Source organism: Peromyscus californicus, unplaced genomic scaffold (genome assembly GCF_007827085.1).
Source record: "Peromyscus californicus insignis strain IS unplaced genomic scaffold, ASM782708v3 Scaffold_22__1_contigs__length_63687245, whole genome shotgun sequence".
NCBI classification, from domain to species: Eukaryota; Metazoa; Chordata; class Mammalia; order Rodentia; family Cricetidae; genus Peromyscus; species Peromyscus californicus.
The window spans coordinates 26632619-26653086 of NW_026294525.1; the positions used below are offsets into that span (position 1 = coordinate 26632619).

General features: G+C 44.3%; 1 protein-coding gene across 1 annotated transcript in view; it reads right to left on the reverse strand.

Moving 5' to 3' along the window:
• The window catches only part of Arfgef3 (ARFGEF family member 3), a 164761-nt gene that overhangs the window by 134393 nt on the left and 9900 nt on the right, over positions 1 to 20468 (reverse strand). The window contains exon 3 of the mRNA XM_052751124.1: positions 17574 to 17625. Within this exon, the coding sequence (XP_052607084.1) occupies positions 17574 to 17625 (52 nt within the window). The remainder of the gene's footprint in view (positions 1 to 17573; positions 17626 to 20468) is intronic.

The window sequence follows — 20468 nt, forward strand, 5'->3', positions numbered from 1 at the left end:
CCAGCAAAGCTGAGCTGATCCACAGTGTTTTTCTCACTATTGTGGGAAGGCACCAAAAGTACTCTCTGTTCTGGCCTCTCTCAGAAGACAAGAGCAGGCCCAGCAGGGTCTAAATGATCAGAAATCCTGCTGGTGGTGAACAAGATCAAAACGACCTGGGAAAACAATCATGCTCAAGTCCATGGGGGCACACACTCAATGCCACTCTTCATAACCACACTGGGTAGCGTTTACCTTCCCAGGGACACAGAAGGACCCAATGTCCTGATGCAGGCTGGAATTACTAGGTTGTCCCTGAAAAGCCAGAGACTGTCCTGTTGGTTGCTAAAGCAGCTTGACAATTCACCCAGAAGCCAGCAGTCTGAGCAAGGAGTCTCCCGATTGTGTTTAAGGTGGAAGGTCTAAGGAGAGCCAGAGCACTGTGGAAAGTGGTGGGGGGTCTGTTAAAAAGGGCTCCAGTCCAACTCTGGGAGAGCCATGATGTAGTCCTGGCCAATTAACACACGGTACAATCCTGGCATAGGACTTTGGCTCTTCACTGAATATATTAAGTTAAAAAAACTTCAGAAGCAAAGGTACACGCAGTGATGGGAGCCTATGGAAATGTGACCTCACTGAGCCACTGGTCCCGAGTCAGAGCCTTGTGTTCCCTACGAATCTTAGCTGCCCTAACTGTACAGTGCGGATGACTGCCTCTGCTTTCTGAAGTGTGGCTATCAGGCCATCATGACTCAGAGACTCTCCCTTAGTGAGTAATTATGACAGCCTAACAAATAACAGGACTACGGCTTCCCAACAGTCCTACTTCCTACATTTCCAGACTTCTCTCCATCTCTGGAAATACTTTTGCCTTCTTGAAAGAACCAGGCCTGCTCAGCTGGGAACGGCCTTCCCACCTTTGGTCTTTGTGTCTACTTTCTGTCTTATGGATCTGGGTGTGCCATCTGGAACCTCCATAGATGTCTTGTGGTATAAAGAAGGAAAGAAAATGATGAGCCAAGGAATCAGGACACCACCAGTGCTGAGAGCCTGCCTGTGGACTGTCTCACACACAGGAAAGTAAGCCCCATTTCATTGGGACCACTATTGGCTAGGCTTTCTACCATTTACAGTGGAATGAATTTCAAACTTTACTTCAGCCAAAGCCTATTTATAGGGAAAAATCCAGTATTTTCATGTTCACATATATGCTGTCTCGATACATTTCCCAAGGATGAAAGATGAAGCGATAGATAGGAACAGTGATACCCATTATAACATATCTAAATGACTGGCATTCAACAAATACATGTTGAAAATGCAGAATGCAGCAAGTCACACTTGTACTTGAAATCACACTGTATTTTAGTCGCAATATCTCAAGCCAATTGTTTCTCCTACTCAAGCCTCAGAGTTCTCATTGAAATACAGACGTTGGCACCAATTATACCCATTGTGAAGTTCACAACACAACACATGTGAAGTTACTGGTACAATTTCCACTAAAGAGTAACATGTTGTAATTGGCAGTCTTCAGAAATTGGGGCCAGCCATATTGTGTTAGAGATTGACTCTAAGAAGGTGAATATTAGATTTAAGTGGGAGAGAACCCAAGTCAATTGGTTCTTCATGTAGGTGGGACAAGTCTGTCTCATATGTATATATGTGTGTGTGCATGCAAATGTGCATGTGTATGTTTTAAAACATCTATATGCCTGGGGCTTGGGACAGAATATCAACATACCCCATCTAAGACCCATACCTTGTGAATGCCAGAGAAGGCTCAGTGTTCCTCCCTGTTTGAGAAGAGGTACCAAACATTTACTCTAGAACCAACTCCTTAACCTATAGAAGAAATAAAAAGTAACTGAAAGCAGGCCATCAAGATATTTGGCTGCCATATTCATCCAGGGGTGTCCAACCTTTTAGTTCCCCTGGGACACCCTGGATAAATAATGCTTTGGGTGTTGTGAGATATTTGTACACTATATGGAGCTATATTGCTGTGATTGGTGTGATAAAAAGCTGGATGGCCAATAGCTAGGAAGGAGAGACTAGGTGGGACTTCCAGGTAGAGAGAGGAAGTCTGAGAGGTGAATCTAGGTGTGGGGGAGATGCCAAGGGGACATGGAACAAGTTGAACATACGGAACAGAGGAGAGGTAACCAAGCCACGTGGAGAACATAGATTAATAGGAACAGGTTAATTAAATTATAAGAGATCATTAGAAAGAAGGCCTAAACTAAGGCCAAGCTTTCATGATTAATAAGTCTCCATGTCATTATTTGTGGGCTGGCAGTCCCAACAAAAATCTACTACTACACTTGGGTCACACATTAAAGCAAGGAGTGTCCAACCTGCTGCTGTAGGTGTCTAGAGCTCACATATATATTTTTTATTGTGACACAGAGATACTTTTTGTTGTCCCCTACAAAGCTCATGCTTAATAATCATGCAATTGAGTTGGAAAAGAGCAAAAACATCTCACAATACTTTAAAAGTTTGTGGTATTATAGTGGGCCATATTCATAGTTTTCCTGAGGTGCACTTAGACTACAACAGAGGTTTGAACACCCCTTATTCGAGACTGCTATCCCTTCCCATGCATCCCTGCCAGTCTTCTGGTTTCCCCTAGAAGACTGAGTCTAGTGAGTTGCAGGCCTTTTCTTTTGGGCCACCAACCAGCTCCCAAATCATAGCACAGACTTATTAGTTTTGAATGCTCAGCCTAGCTTAGGCTCAGTTCTGGCTAGCTCATTTTTTTCTTCCGTTTTACATACCAACCAGTTCCCCTCCTCCCCACCCCACCCCCACCCCCACCCCACATCCACTCCTCAGAGAGGGTAAGGTCTCCCACGGGGAGTCAACATAGTCTGGCATATCAAGTTGAAGCAGGACCAAGCCCCTCCCCCTGTCTCAAGGCTGAGCAAGGTATCCCACCATAGGGAATAGGCTCCAAAAAGCCAGTCCATGTACCAGAGATAATTCCTGGTCCCACTGCCAGGGGACCTACAAACAGACCAACTAGCCAGCTCTTTTAACTGAAATTCACCTGTTTCCCTTTATCTACCTTTTGCCTCAGGGCTTTTTCCTTTCCTTTCCTTCCGTGTGTCTTACTTGCGCTGTTTCTTGTGTCTGACTGGTGACTGCCTGGCTTCTGGCCCCGGGTGTCTCCCTCCTCTCTTCTCCTCTTTCTTCTTACCTTTCTTTTCCTCTATTTTGTCTCTCTGCCTGCCAGACCTGCCTATCTTTTCTCTGCCTAGCTATTGGCCGTTCAGCTCTTTATTAGGCCAATCAGGGTATCTTACACAGGCACAGGCACGGTGAAGCAAACGCAACACCTCTTTACACATAATTAAACACACATCCTTACATCGTTAAACAAATGTAGTTATAAACAAATGTAACGCACCTTTACACCGTTAAAGTAATCTTCCATAGCATAAACAAATGTAACAAATCTTTACACAGTTAAAGTGATATTCCACAGCACTGACGCTTTCAACTACAGCCATAGACAAACCAGACCTGAAGCTTCTAGAAACAAGAGGCGGGGTGGCTCCAGGTTCGGGTAAACCCAATGTTTCTATGATGCAGCTACGAACCCAAGTCTTTCCATATTTCTGCTAGTCCACCCTGGAATTTTGGCTTTGCCTCCTTGTTGGCTCTTCTCATAGCTGTACTGGAGTTATGATCTCTCCAAGCACTGAGTGTCAGTGGTAAATTTCAGATAGAGAATAAACATCTTCAGGATAAGATAGCATTTCCCTGGCATTCTGGAGCAGGGCAGGCTGTGGACCAGACAGTGGGGTAGCCTCTTGGGATGCCTAGGGCTCGTTAAAATAAAGCTGCTCCTACCCCCAGTGAAGTTGGGGTTAGGAGTGGCTGGATGTTGGGTAGGCAAGCAATATTTTCTACTCTATAAGAAATGAACAGCCCAGAGAATTTACAAATTCCCACAATTACCCATTGCATTAATTTGCTTTCCATTGCTAGGATAAAACACTGACCAAAAGCAACTTGGCAAGGGAAGGATTTGTTTGGCTTAAACATGACAGTCCATTGTTGAAGGAAGCCAAGACAGAAACCAACACGGAGGCTATGGAATAAAGCTGTTGCTGACTACTTCCTCTTGCTTACTCAACCATCGTATGCAGCATATGCCTACCTGCCTGGGGATAACACTGCCTGCAACAGGCTGGGCCTTCCTTCATCAATTAGCATATGCCTACCTGCCTGGGGATAACACTGCCTGCAACAGGCTGGGCCTTCCTTCATCAATTAGCAATCAAGAAAATACCTCACAGACATGGCCACAGGCCAATCTGATGGGAGCAATTCTTCAACTGGGGTTCCCTCTTCCCAGGTGACTCTAGGTTTGTGTGGCATTGACAGCGGACGCTAACTATGACACTTGCCTTTCATTGTTAAAATTTGAAGTGAGCCATTGTCAAGTGTGTGCTGGAACACTATGGGATGGGGAAATGCACTGCCCTCCCAGGTAACTATCATCAGAACTGCTGACCTCCGTCTTGGTTTACCCCAAAGAGCATTTAAGACTGCAAGGTCAAGTGTGCCACATCCTGTCAGCTCAATCCCAAAGAGCATTTAAGACTGCAAGGTCCCACTGCCTGGGACCGGGACCTGTCCTTGGTGCATGAGCTGGCTTTTTGGAACCTAGGGCCTATGCTGAGACACTTTGCTCAGCCTTGGTGCAGGGAGGAGGGGCTTGGACCTGCCTCAACTGAATCTACCAGGCTCTGCTGACTCCCCAGGGGAGATCTTGCCTTGGAGGAGGTGGGAATGAGGGGTGGATTGGGGGTGGATTAGTGGGGGGGCGGGGGGAGGACAGGGGAATCCGTGGCTGATATGTAATACAACTAGAAAATCTTATATAAAATTAAAAAAAAAGACTGCAAGGTCAAGTGTGCCAGGTTCTGTCAGCTCAGTCCCATTGGTTCCAAATGCCAAGGGCCAGTTAGGTCTATTTATCCTTTAGGAACAGGAAGTAATGCTACTTAAATCCACATTCTTATCTGCTCCTTTGTGTCTGGTATGCTTGCTTTCTGATGTAAAATCACACATTGGAACTCAATGGAAAAACATTTGATTCCCCTGCAAACTTCCAGAATACCACAGACCTGTTTGCCGGGGTTACACTCACCTACACATTGTGCATTCTGTGGAGTACTACCTTTCTTGATATAGAACACAAGAAATGCATTCTTCATGGAGATATTAAAGGACAATTTCCAAAGCTACAGAGATAGCACACTCAGAATAAAAATGTTTTCTTTGGGGGAAAAAAATGGTTCTAACACACAATAGGTTTAGTATTGTTATTTTTAATAAATAGACCTTTTAAATGTCTCTTTCAGTGTCCAGTATGATAACTAGATGTAATCCAATACTTTTCAAAAAGCTCCTTTTTGGGGGTGGGGGCTGGAGAGTGGTTAAGAGCACTGACTGCTCTTTCAGAGGACCCAGGTTCAATTCCTAGCACCCACATGGCAGCTTACAGACTTACAAACAAAACAGGCAAGAAACCAATGCACATAAAATAAAAATAAATGAGAAAGAAAAAAAATCTTCTTGGGACCTCAGCCATTTCAAGTGTACAAGGTCTTGAGCACAAAAGCCTGCAGAAGCTGTTCAGTTGGTCGATGGCAGGGACAGGGTGATCCTTAGAAGGGGCTCTGTAGGTGGGAGCTGCTTCCCTGCCCAGTGTAGGGGAGACACAGAGGGCAGAGGGGTCCAAAATGAAGGCCTTCCTCCTACACAGACCGGTGTTGCTCTGTGGCCTGTCACAGCATGTCCCCATCCTGGTCACAGAGTCATTTGCCTACCTTTCAGTTTTATAGACATCATGGGAAAAATTACGTGCTCAAGGTCATACTTGGGGGACTTATATCCAGGCCTTGGTGTATTGTCATGGTATGTTCATCCCCCTACCCCCACCCCAGCAAAGGGGCATATTTCTGGAGAGGACAGTTTGTGTTTCACGCCTCACTGTGCTCTCAACATGCAGAATGCTGCTGGTTGGACTCTGATTCTAAGCCCAGGACACCTGTACCCACCTGGTCCATTTGCTCTCCCACCATAACTCAGAGCCCGTTTTCCTAGCCCAAGAGATTGACATTAATAGGGCTAACAGGCAATATTGGAACTAAACATTAACCGAGTTATCCACCATATTATTGTCTGGCATGCACACCAGAAACCAACACTGGGTTTCCTTCTTAATCAGATATCCTGTTGACTTCAAATTACATCTATATTTTCACTGTCTGAAACCTACCAAGGCTTCCGTCTCCATTTCCAGCTTTGTCATGTTACTAGCCTTGTTTCCTGTTATTGGTTGTTTTAGCTCTTTGCTCTTTTGAGGGGTCCGCCACCCAGGTCCCAAATAAATCACACACGGAGGCTTATTATTACTTATAAATGCCTGGCCTTAGCTTGGCTTGTTTCTTGCCAGCTTTCCTCAACTTAAAATTATCCCATCTTTCTGGGCTTTTCCTGTTCTCATACTTCTGTAAATCTTACTCTTACTCCGTGGCTTGCTGTGTAGCTGGGTGGCTGGCTTCTGGAGTCCTCCTCCTTCTCTGGCTACTTCTTATCACTTCTCCATCTCTCTTCCTCTTGCTCCGCCCAGATTTCTCCTTCTATTTATCCTCTCCGCCTGCCAGCCCCGCCTATCCTTTTTCCTGCCTTGTCATTGGCCATTCAGTTCTTTATTAGACTGTCAGGTGCTTTACACAGGCACAGCAACACAGGTTCACAGAGTTAAACAAATGCAACATAAACAAAAGTAACTCACCTGAAAATAATATTCCCCAACAGTTCCCCATAGCCAGCTTTTTTTTAGGGTTTAACTGAAAAATGTCAGCGCTAAACCTGTCAGCCCTCTCCAGTGCTTAGTGATGGGATCCCCTATCCTCAGACCCCACACTCTGCTCTTCCCATTCCTCTGCACCTCTGTGATAACAGTGTACACTGCACACAGCTTTATGCCTCCTCTCCCCCATCTCCCTGCCCAGCCAGCTGCCTCTAGGATCTGCATACAAAACCCCTTTTGTGTTTGAAAAGTTTTCTCCCAGCTGGTAAATACAGAAAGAAACAAAATGGGGGTTACAACAGAAAGCAAGCAACAGAGAAGTTATAGTTTCAGAAGGGAGAAAAAATCTTTTAAGCATAACGACTTCCTCTGGATTTCATTTTATTGAAAAACTAGGTTTGCTCCAACTCAGAATATAATATATCCTGGGCACATTTCTTCAGCTATGGCACAAAAAATTAGCCTACATTAACTTTTCTATCAATAAATCTGCAGGTTCACTCATCTTCACCTGATTGAAGGGGCCTTAAGAATTGCTGCCATAAACTCTTTCCAGGGTCAAGGCAGCAGAAGTGGGAGAAATCAGAGTTACTTATTTAATTACATAATTACTCAGGCTTTCCCGGTGGGTATTCACATCAATTCCAGACCAGAGTCTCTTTTATCTTTGGGGTTTCCTCTGCCTTCCAAAGAGGAAAAGTCAATTTAGGTCATTTCCTGGCAAAGCCATGCATACATACTAATCGTGATCACGCTAATAATTCATGACTTGCCTCCTGGTCTGAATACAGGATACTCTTTCAAAGCTGGGGCTCTTTGGAAATTGCACTGAAATTTGTCTTGATGCAAGGCGTGCAAACGCATATTCCCACATCAGAACATTATATTGTGCTCATTAGTGGTGGCAAAATAGCACATTTTCCAGAAAAAAATTTCAGGGATGGTGCTTCATCAAATAACTTTCCATATGAAATTAAGTTCTCTGGGTCTTAGTTCTTCCCATAATTAGAGAGAGGGAGGTTGGGGGAGAGGATAGACAGACAGACAGACCTGCATGTTAAACCATGGAAGAAGTATTACCTTGCAATGACTTAACAAGGGGAACCTTTCGCATCCAGTTGTCCTGGATCTCCCTTGGCTGGCTCAGGAGCATCCTTCACCACCTCAGCTCCACGGCTCAACAAGCTATAGAGTTTGGACTGCCTCATGGGGCCAGTGAGACCAGCATGCATAGTACCTCAAAGGGTCCCTAAACCATAACTAAATTTGAAATTTGGGAGCTTGTGTTCTAAGATGCCCCAAACTTAGATGGGAAAGTGTGGCTCCTGAGCATATTAAGAAGCGCCATATTAATACAGCCTTAGCCTCTAAAATAGGCAAAGTGAGATTGGTGTCAAATTCACTGAACTCACCCTGAAAAAGACGTCAAGTCTTTGTGTAGCTACACAATAACACCGAGACACCGAGATTGATACAGATACATTTTGCCTATATCTAAATAGCGAAATAAAAACATAAGGCAAGACATAAAATATTGAATAAAAATTTCCCAGGAAACAAAGCATAATTCTAGTCTTTGTAACAAGTGTCTGCGAAAGACACTGTGCCCGAAAGAGTGAAGAGGAGAGATACAAACAGTCCCTGAGCCACTGACAACATGGAACTGATGGGTTCGGTGTCACATGCATCACTTAGAATGCAAACAATTCCTCAGAGGCACACTTTGAAATTAAAGCAAGGATGTTGCTCTAAAATTACCCACATAATCAGTTATGAAAAACACACATAGAAGAACTGGACCAAGGCTGACAATTCCTCCATCGTAGCTTGGGTGGAGGCTGCATGTCTTCACTACATTTTATGGCTTCTGCAAGTGAAGACTGCATCACTTTAAAGAGTGGTTTTTAGGTTGGGCGATGAGCCAGCAGCTGACATGTAAGGCTAATTGCAGTTTTGCTTATCAAAGGGAATAGAATTCGAGAACCATTTGGACCAGTTTGCCTCTGACAGTCATGCAGGGAAGAAGCTGCCTATACATTAGAAAGTGGTTTAGTGTTGTCACATACATTAAGTCAAAGGTGACAGGGGTACCCCATCTTCCAATGCAGTGGTAAAGACAAAGAAGCTGCCAGATCTGGTTTATGAGACAGGTTTCAGGGCCAGCATGGCTAAAACCACTCTCCATGCATGGAGCTTTGTCTTGGATGGAAGCCTTTTGTACCCAACACTGAGACACCATTTTACTCACCTGTTTAATACAAACTGCTTTGGGGGTGCTAGACTTTTTTTCATAACAAGACTTCATTGAAAAGCTTCCCACTGTGCCCCAGCAAGGTTGACAATGTCTCCCCAGCTTCCCCTTCAGACTAAGATCAAGAATTCTCCCCAAACAGAAAACCAATCAGGCTTAGAATAACCAATAATTTTTAAAGTTCCTATTAAGTATTTTTTTTTCCTCCTGGTAAAAAGCTAGCAAAACTCAACAGAGCTTGGCTCAATAAAGCTCAAATGCATTTACATCTGTGTGACTCTTCAAAGAGAAGTCAGCTATGGCAGGGAGGAAAGGAAGGGGTAAGTAAGCATGAGACATCACAGCAATGAGCTTCTACCCAGAAGTGCCTGCAATCCACCTGTAGCAAAGAGTCTGGAGTCTTGTGGAAGCACCTGCCCTGCTGTGTGCTAATGTTTACTCTTCAGCTAGCCCAGCTGATGGGCTGGCCTGGGATCCTACCCAGCATCCTTTGCTTCCTCTGCTCCACAGTGGGAGGTGACAGAGTCTATGGGTGCCTCTTCACTACATAAGAAAGGCAGGGACTAGGGGCTGGAAAGGCTGCTCAGTGGGTAAAGCACTTTGCTGTGGAAGCATGACTGATACCCTGAGTCCAAATCCACCGAGCCAGCCAGAAGTGCTTTCCCTTATCTATAATGTCAGTACCTGTACAGCAAGGTGAGGGAGGATAAGAATCTCCAGGAACTTGGGGACCAGCTACCTTGTGGTACTCAGCAGCAAAACAAGAGACCTCGTCTCAAACAAGGTGGAAGATGAGAACCAACACCAGAGGCTGCCCTCTGATTTCACATAATTCACACATACACAACTATAAGAAAGAAAAAGAAGGGAGAAAAAAGGCAGGAACTCCACTGATAAGACCGAAACTGCCTTCCCATGGCAGCTGCAGACATCTCTGCTGACATGCTAAGTTGTGGTCCTTCCCCGTTGATACAGAGAGGTTTTCTCAGTCAAAGCTAAAAAAAAAAAAAAAAAACAAACAAACAAACAAACAAACAAACAAACAAAAAAAGTATCATGCATCATGCAGCCATGATTCTAGGGCTCAAAGCACAGAACTAAAATGAAATAGGTCAACACAGCAAAAAAAAAAAAAAAAAAAAAAAAAAAAAAAAAAAAAAAAAAAAAAAGCCATGAAAAGAAAACAATACCAAGAATGGAGAGCTGGGATGGATGCTCCTTTCCAAGCACAAATGCTGACGAATACACTTTCTTTCACCTGTGGGAAAGGCCAGGCGGTCCCTAAGTCAAGGTAAGGAGGAATGGATGTCTGGGCATGTTAGCTGCAAGACGAGTCTGGAACAGGCAGCCACACTAAAGCAGAAGGCTGGAGGAAGAAGTAGGGTGGAAGACACACAAGGACATATGGTAATAAAGTCGACAGAGTTGTTTTGGTTGGTTGGTTGGTTTTGGAAGTACAACTGGCAAGAGAAAGTAATTAAGCTGATGTTGGCTTCAAAGTATCATGGAGAAGGAAAGCAAAATGGCAGCTGAGCTAGTAACATTGGAGAGATGGCTGCCGTTGTTCCCAGTGCAGCACTGACCAGAGGTCTGCTGCCAGCGGCTGCCTTTGAACAAGACAGCTCGAGGATTCCCTCGATGGTCTTATCACAGCTAGACCGGTATAAGTACCTTGACTATAAGGAAAGGACACTCTTGTGTTTTGTTAGGAGTCAAGGTTCTTTGTTCATTCTTTACATCAGGAACGCTACACATGAATTCATGTTGGGAGTTGGGCCAGTCACTTCTGAGTCCTCATCCCTCTTCTATCCTAGAGCCACTCACGAGTTAAATTAAGACATACCTGCCATAGGTGCCCTGTGTTTCATGTACCAAAGCCGCTGAGGCCAGATCGAATGGTCTAGACGTGTTTGGTTTACAATCCAATACAATCCAAAGAAAAAAACTTCGTGGGCCAAGAATTTCTCTTCGGCATCTACTGAGAATGAAAGCGTTTGTGTATTCAGCATCCTTTGGCATGGGATAAGGGACCAGGGTCCTGACTACCTCTCCCACCCGACCAATGATGTAATACTAAGACCCATCCCATTGAGCAGGGCTTTGATCACGTAGAACGCAAGAGGTCTAAGTCTACACTAGCTGGGGCCAATGAGTTGGGTATGAGTTTTCCTCAGTCAGTAAGATATTAAAAGGTCTACTACCAGAGCTGAGATTCAATTCTATTGACGATTTTCCCAAATACTGTATTTTCTAAGAATCTAGGAAATGAGATGCACAATCCCTGGGATGAATGATGAGACACTTGGAGAGGCCGTTTTCATCCCCAAAAGGTCTATTAGGAACTGAACTGGGGGACATAAATGAATGCTTGAGCATAGGAACTGGTCACTGATCCCTCAATAACTTCTGATGTGGCAGATAAGCTCCACGGCAGAATCACACCAAAACATGATGAGACTCGGAGGAGCAGGACCATGTCCACACGCCAGGGTGAGAAAGGACCTCGGCCATGTTCAAGCCAACAAAGTAAGGAAGAAAGGCTGTAGACAATACACAGGAGACGATCATGATGAAGAGGACAACCTGAATATGTCCCACTACTTCAGAGCCCCGTACAAAGCAGAAACATTGGGTTATAAACCGAGCACTTCTTGACCAGCTGTTCAGGTCTCAGCTTTGGTATATAAAATACTCATCATCGATGGCAGGTATGCTCTCTTGCAACTTAGGAGCGGCTCTGGGATATAAATGGGGTAGTGACTGGGCAGTGCTAGTAAACTCTATAAGAGGCGAGGCATTTCACTAAACATGGCTGCAGAAGGCTGACCGGGAAAGTGGACACACAGTAGCTGTGGGATCTTCCTGGCAGTGTGAATGCAGGACCAGACCTGGGCGGGTGAACCCTTCATATAGCCTTAGGCACAACATCTAAGGGAACACTAACACATCAGGAAGATAGTTTAATATACCATTTAGAAATCAACATTAACCCCAAAATATGAAACAAACGACAAATCCTTTAAAGACAGGATCTAACTGTATATCTTGGTCTCACTTCAATCCTGATCTCAGATAAGAGACTCACTGTGGAAATAGGACAGGCAAGATGAGATTGTAAATCTGAAAGCCAACCAGGTCTACCAACGCAGTGGAGACCCGAGGTGTCTGAGTTCATTTAGATATGAAGGGAAAAGCCCCTTTCGTATGGATTCACACAGAACCATGCCAGCTAGGGTGTCCAAATTCACAGTTACCCGAATATGGGGTCTGCAATCCATTGGAGAGAAGAGAGGGCTGGGCAGGTGGGGAGACAGGACACTGAGGGGCAGAGAATACTGGGAAAGTCCCTCTGACAAGAGCATCCCCGGGGAATGGGCTGGCAAGTTGAGACCCATCTGGGAGAAGCAACTGTTACAAATAACAAAGAACAATGCTATTGAAAGGTCCATGTTTCAGGCACGAGGTCCTGCCCTTTCAACAGATGGAGAAGAGAAATGCAAACTGCAAATTTCAGGTAAGACAGACTTGGGCATCTGAATAACAAGCCTCCCCCAAGGACTACGACACACAGAAAGGGTGACGTAGCGATTTGCCAAAAGATAAATATTGTTGAAAGATGTGCCACCTCAGCGGGGCTTAGGCTTGGTGTTCCCTGCTAGGTAAGGCTACCACTGGGCCAGAAAGCTACCGTTAAAGCTCCCATTAGTTTGGTCTGTGATATAACCAAACTAATGGGAACTTTAATGCGAACTTTGATGCCTGTTTTATCATTGGGTCAGAAAACTAGAACCGCAGTGGAATCATTGACCGTGGTCAGAAGTATTTTACAAAGTCAGTGCTGGGAAACACTCTGAACTGACTGTGTGTAAAACAAGACATGGAAATGGCGATCTAGTAAGATCTGAGCTTGCTTTACCCAGCAAGGCCGCATTAGGCGATGGCTTGATCGTGTGTGCAAGGTCACCAGGTGTCTGGGATGGTCTGCACTTGGCTGTGCTGGGGGGAGGTCTATTGCTCCACCCCTTGGCATTCCTTTAAAAGCCCTTTAGTAGAGACAGAAGGGGCCGGTGGGTTTGGACCCAGGTCCTCCCGAGGCTATCTTGTGATTTCTGTCTGTCTGTCTCCTCTATATTTCTATCTACATAGTCCTCATTTCTCCCTGCTCAAAAGTAGAGGGAGCTGGTCTCCCTCACCTGACCTACAGATGGCCTCGGGAGTAAAGGGGCGCTACAACCGCACCTGAATTGATAGGTCTTATTTGATCTTCCAAAACCGCAGGTAGGACCTTGAGGTTCAAGGCGATGGAGGTAGGGAACAAAGGGTAGGAGAGTGCAAGCTCTGCCCGACAAATCAGGACCATGAATGCTCATCTCCAGAGTCAAAAGCAAAGCTAAATGAATGGCAGGCAGAAGGAAGAAAATGACTATCCACTCACCAATTTAACGAGTAGTCCAGAGGACAAGTTCATTGCACCTTCCTGCATAGGCAGTGTCTCCTGATGGCTCCTTAACTCCCACTAGGGGGTTCCTCCCCAAATAGGCGCTATGTATTCACCAATCATTTTAGTCGTGCATATTCATTTGCACGCAGGCTTGTTTGAGAAGTCTTTAAAGGCAATCGCCTAAGCAAGCAGGGGAAGGTAATACAACACAGGTCGCTCAAGCGCTCAGCATGCTTCTGACTGGTGCTCTCATTACTACTGTGCACAAATGATCAAAGCCATATCAGTAATTATGCTCATCTACTTAGCACAAGAGCAAGAGTGAAGGAAGACCAAAAGCATAGCACAGCCCCAGGGTTGGGCGTCGGAATGAGTCCCTCTGGCCCAGTCCCAAACAAGCTTTTAGAGATGCTGCCCTCAAAAATCAGTCATCAATCAGTCAATCGATAAAAGCGAAACAACAACAAAAAGAGAACAGCACAGGGCCTGGCCGATGAATCAATTTCCACGTGAAAGAACCGACTCACAACAAGGAATCCGAGTTGATGAGTCTCTGTCATATCTCATCGTACCGCGTCCCTAATAACAACACAGTGTAGTTATGCACACTGCTGTCGATTCCACAGCTCCTCTTTGCTCTAATTATGGCTTCCTCCTGTGTTCTTTAAGAGGCTCTGAGAGGCTCCCACTGCTATGACTCACAGGCCTCCCGAAGCCTCCTTACACAAGTATGAACGACTGATAAATCCATGCTATGGAACAGGGTAGCCGTGTTTGTCTACAGTCTTTCCTTCTAGAACTGAAAGTCTCTGACAGGAGCTAGCTGATAGGCCTGTTCACATCGCTCAGTGCCTGACGAGACAACGTTGGACGGACTTTGCTGTGCACCTAAAATACATTAATGTACATTCTGCTGTCTACAAAGATGATGTTGCAGTTCTCCGTCACCAGGATAAATACTTTAAATTATATTCTAGATAATGATGGTTCTAGGTAAGGACTCCTGTAGACATAGCCAATCCATAATTCTTCCTCTGGAGCCCGTCCCACAAATTCTGTTAACATCTCCTAGGGTATACAAGATGGTCAGCTGCCTATGAAATGAAGGTAAACAGCACTGGACAAAAGAGGACCAAAGGCATGTCCCTAGCACCAACAGAGTGGTGTTGTCTCCAACTCACGTGCCCCCCCAACATGTGACAAAAATACCAGTTATCTTTTATTATTTTTATTACAATTTATTTATGTGGTGGTTGTTGTTGTTATTGTTGTTGGTGGTGTTTGTATGTGTGTGTGTGTGCGTATGTGTATGAGTGTGTGTACGTGTATGTGCCACAATACATGGATGAAGGTAAGGGGACATCTTTGTAAGGCTGGCCCTCTCCTTCCACATGTGGATCCTTAAGATCCAACTCAGGCCCTTATCTGAGTCCTTCTCTGCTGAGGCACCTCAGGGGGCCACCAGCTGCCTGTGGACAGAGCAGACTAGACCTCTACTCTACCACCATTGTTATCCGCTATCCCCGCCCTGGAGGCTGAGCCCCCACCACAGGCCCAGACCCCCAGAAGCCTCATTTTCACATTGAGTAATACTTCAGTTTGGGAAAAAACCTGCCGAAGAGTGGTCAAGATGATTTTTTTTTTTTTTGCTTATATCATCAAGGAAAATTTAAGATTCAGTTTTCATGTATTTTAAATTTGAGATTTTTTTCCAATATAATTTTAATCACAAAGGTGATAGTTGCTGCATATTGGAATTATTTAAAATTCCATTTAAGACATATCATCTTTTAAAATGTATCTAGTGAACCCTAATTAAGAACCACAGCAACCTGAAAACTACTTTAATCCACCAAAATCACGAGAACAAACTCAGCTTTAACAATAAGAAACACTGCATTGCTCTCTTTCTCTCCTTGAACTCTCATTTCCATCTACTTCCCCCACAGAATTTTTTCTAAATATAATATGACTTAATGCTTGAAAGGCTTTTATGAATCTCCATATTATGCTTTTTGTAACAAAGTATACATAAAATGATGTTTTTAAAAACGTCCTGGGACTGCAGAGCTTAAAAGTGTTCGATTTCCTTTCACTTTGAGCTATCATTACTAATGCACACAATTGATCCAAAGAACATTAACAATTATTTATAAGAATGCTAATATGTTAACAGGGAAAGAGCAATTTCATTGGAAATACATTTCTAAAGAAATGGATAGGATTTGTTGATTCCTTCAATGAGCCCATTTATCTATGGATGGATATTTACCCACTGTTTATGATAAAGCCTGGCTTAGCATCAATTCTATGTCTGCGTTATTTAGTAGATGAAACAATAAGAAACCTTGCCTGTTTATGTCTACATGAAATGAAGAAGACTTAGCAAAAGATATTTTCATTTATCATCTTATAGCTGGATTAGGTCTCCTTCAAGTTTGCTGAAAACCAAGAAGTCAAATTACCCAAGTTGTGCAAAGAAATGTTCCCTGTTCTTATCATCATTTCCTGTACTGAAGGACTGGTGTTCTCACAGTTCTTTGTGTTGGGATGATGGCTTCCCATCCTACGACAACCCACCAGAGCAGACCCAGGATGGCAACAGCTTTGCCCTTTTCCTTTGTCAAGCGGGAGAGTGTCTGTGAAAGGTGAGATGGAAAAGCTGGTGTGGCAAAGTCCGTGTTGAGCAAATCAGTTTCAAGAAAGGGTCCACATGGGGGTTGAGAAGCAGGAGAAGACCTCTCTGAACTAGCATGTCTTTGTAGTGCTTACAAGGCCTTCTGGGATAGCTCTCTGCTAGCCACGTGTGTTGCTGTCATTCTGTCCATTTGTAAGTTCGATACAACTTCGATTAACATGGGAGTCCCCACAACCTGTCAGTCTGGAGCAGATATGATAGCAGAAGTAATACATTGCTTTAAAGACAGAAGCATAATTCTTGTTCCATCTACTTAATGGAAATTCCTAGTAAATCACTGTGATATGACAATGTAGAAAACACACTCTGCAAATGATTGTAAGTTCAGTATTTCTCATAATATCACAGGGAAACCCAGAAATAGTCAAGTGTTTTCATAATAAAAAAACCGCTAAATAAATTAAGTTACAGCTGTGTGATTAAAAATGCAGTATTTTAATTTGAAGGAAACATTGGTTTAGGAAACATTTCATATAGTAGGAAGTAAAAAACAAGCAGAAAACTAAGTTGTGAGAAAAGTGTCATATTCGTTTGTATGTTCTATATGTATGTGCAAAAGATTTAAGAAAATCTATTAAACTGGCTTTAGTCATTATCCCTATGTGTATGATTGTGAACAATACTCTTTTTTTATTCTTTCTTTCTTTCCCTATTGTTTATACAGGACATGCATTTCTCTCACAATGAGGAAGAAGGAAAAAATGTACATGGGAAGGCCAGGAAGGCATAGAAATAGGTTCATGTCTTAGAGCTTCTGCAGGTGACTTCAGATTCCCACCAGCAAGATGGCGTCCTGCCTGGGCTGGGAGGCACTTAGGCTCACTCCAGCCAGGACTGACTGCATTTCCCAGAGAATGAATTGCTCTCTGTACTTCCCTGGAAGGCTTTGTTCTCTGTCCACTCTCAGCGTTAGCTCTGCCCATTTCTGCCCTTGCCCACGTTCATCCTTCTGCTCACTGATTTCCCTGGAATCACTAATTTCATTCACCGCCTCACTCCACACCCAGATGGAAATGGATCAGGTCCCATGAAATATCCCACTTTGTGTGCACCAAACAAACCAACAATGCAAGATGAAAATTATTCAGCACATGAAATACTGTAAATCAGTGGTTCTCAACCTTGTTATTGCTATGATGACCTTTTAATACAGTTCCTCATGTTTGGTAATCCCCAACCATAAAATTATTTTTGGTGGTACTTAGAAACTGTAATTTTGCTACTTTTTTGAATTATAAAGTAAATATCTGTGTTTTCCCATGGTCTAGGTGACCTCTGTGAAAGAGTTGTTTGACCCATGGGGTCATGACCCATAGGTTGAGAACTGTTGCCATAAACCAAGGCGATCTTTACAGTTGTTATCTCTTACCTCAGCAAGTGGGGAGGGATCTTCACAATGGTGTCCAGGCCACTCAGGGTTTCTATAAAAGAAGATTGTGGAGGTACAAGTAAATATTCAAAGACTGTGATTAATACCTAAATTCTCAAATCTCTATGCTCTCTAAACTCACTGATGGCTTGTGTTCCCCTTGGAAAATAGAAACTAGCCACTTCTCAGTCATCTTTATTTTTAAAATCAATAAATGAATTCATACCAGTAAAGACTTTCAAGTTCATAAGGCACCTTATGGGACATGTGGTAATTTATTTAGTAGCTTTCCTATTATTGAAATACATGACCCTTTCTGGGTCTTCCTTTAATATTATGAGAAATACAGGACTTGCATTTGTTTGTAGAGTGTGCTTTCTATGTTATCAGGACATAGTGACTTATTGGGAGTTTATGTTCGAGTAGACTGAACAAGAATCATGTTTTTGTCTTTAAAACAAATCCATTTCTTCTTCTACCATACCCGCTCCAGACTTACATATTGTTTGGACTCCTGTGTTAATTGCACACATTTGTGACATGGTGGATTACACCACCTGTTTAACCACATGACAGGGAAGGGTTGTGACGAGGAGGCTCACCCTCAGATCTCATTAATCAAGCCTAACGCTTGGCACATGGCCACTGTTTGTGGATAAATCATACTACCGCCGACTCTAACCGTACTGACAATAAAGAGCTAATTATCATGCCCCTGCTCCAAACCGTTTTACTTCAGTCGCTCCAACTTGTCTCCAGGCACTCGGCTCCACCACTTAGAATTCCACTAGTTTCATCAACTTGAACTACTCCCCTTGGGAGAGGACAGACAGCCCCTCCACCCCGCTAAGAGATCAGAGAAACCAGAGATGTCCCTGAGACTCGGGACTAACAGGACACAGCAGGACAGAATCAGGCCTGTTGGAGACAATGGAGCAAAAATAGTGGATTTGAGAAAGATGACTCATCAGCAAAACCAGAAAGTAGAGCTGAGCAGGGTCAGCAGTGCCCAGCGATGAGGCCTCGCTGGGAGCGGGGAGAACGGAGGTCAGAGCCCAGGATGGGACAGGCTGACAAGAAAATGAAGCCATGAGATGCAGGTCCTAGAGGCAGCCCAAAGGGCCACCCAGGTTAGCAGAGGCCAGCCATTAGTGTGACAGGGAGCAGTGCTGAGGGAGAGTCAATGCTGCTGGTGAAGGAGAAAAAAAACCTGACATTAGATAAACAAGTGTCGTGTGCTCTCCAGAGTCAGGGGTGTATCTCCAGCTCAGGGCTGAATACTGCCCGATCCACAGAGGCTGAGTGAGTGGAAAGAAAGAGAGAACAGGGAAATCGCTCCGTGGGAGAGTGCTTGCCCAGCATGGAAGACTCTGGGTTCGATCCCCAGCACCACCTCTTAAGAACAAAAGGCAGAAGGAGGGAAAAAGCAGCCACACCGCTGCCATGAGCGGAGACCCCCCCCTCCATGGAAGTGGGACAAGGGTGGAATTTAAGTCAGTTGTCCAGGGGACAAAGAAGCCAAGGCCTGAAATATGCGGAATTGTCTTTTCCCGGGACTGCTCTGTAGTACTGGACAGAGTAGCATGGCACGGAGGAATACCACAGAAGCACTAAGAGAGCAGAGAGAACGGCTTCTCTCTCTGGCTCCACACTAGTTTGTGGGATGGAAGACGTCACCCGGGTCCACGCTGCTGTCCCCTCATCTCCAGATTTTTTTTTTTATATTTTTATTTTTTTATTTTTTGTCTTTTTCTTTTTGGTGCTGGAATTGAGTGAGTCCAGGGCCTTTATCCAAGTGAGGCCAAGTGTTCTGCCACTGACACACACCCAGTTTCCCCATCTGTAAAGGGAGGTGACTAACATCTGCCCCATAGCATTCTTAGGATGAGCTAATGAGATCAGTCATTAAAAGCCTGGCCTTAGACATCAGTGACAGCTCCCGTCTGCTTGATAGACTCACCGAATGTCAGGGCATGTGATGGTTTGGAGATCCAGTGGTTTGGAGACCCAGTGGTGAGAATGGAAATGGTTGGAGAATTTGGAGATCATGTACTCCAGTTTCAAACTGTGGCAAAGGCCAGGAAGGAAGATGTAGGGTACGGGTCAAAGGGTACAACAGGAGACCCTCCCATGGATGGACATCAGGCCCTCTGTGGGAAGTGCTAAGACTGAATGTGACTGCAAGTTAGGTAAGAAGATGTTCCAAGAAGAGCGTATAACGAGCTCAAAAGACATCAAGACTTAGTTCCCTGTGGTGGTGCACACCTGTAGTCCCAGCTGCCGCCTCCGTAGGCAGCAGGGTCCCTTAGGCCCAAGAGTTAGAGACCAGCCTGGGCAGCCTAGTGAGATCCTAGCTTAAAAACATACCAGCAAAGAGACTTCATGAAGGCTTAAAAAGCTTAAATTAAGGCCAGTGAGATAACTCAACAGCAGGAAAAAAACAACACCTGCTACTAACCCTGGTGTCCTGAATTTGATTCCTGGGAGCCTACACAAAACAAATGAATAAAAATGTAATAAGAATTAAAAAAAAAAAAAAAAAAAGAAAACACCTATTGGATGCCAGCCACTGCCACTCTTCATGAGGTCACTGGTGTGACCTTCAAGGTGTTACCTTTTCTCACCTGGTGACTACAGCAGCCTTCTCCTTGTCCCTGCCTCTGGCTCAGCCCCTATCCTGAAGCATTAATCTTTATCAATAAAAAATCGGCATTAATCTTTATCAATAAAAAATCGGGAGTCAGATATCAGGGTAAAAACCTGAAAGATCAGAGTAGCAGGGAGCAGTTACCAGTCACTTCCTACCTCTATCATTCCTCCATCCAGAAGGCTGAGATCCTCTCTCAGCCCCACCTTACTACTTCCTGTCTCCTCTCTGTCTCCAATCCTCCAAAC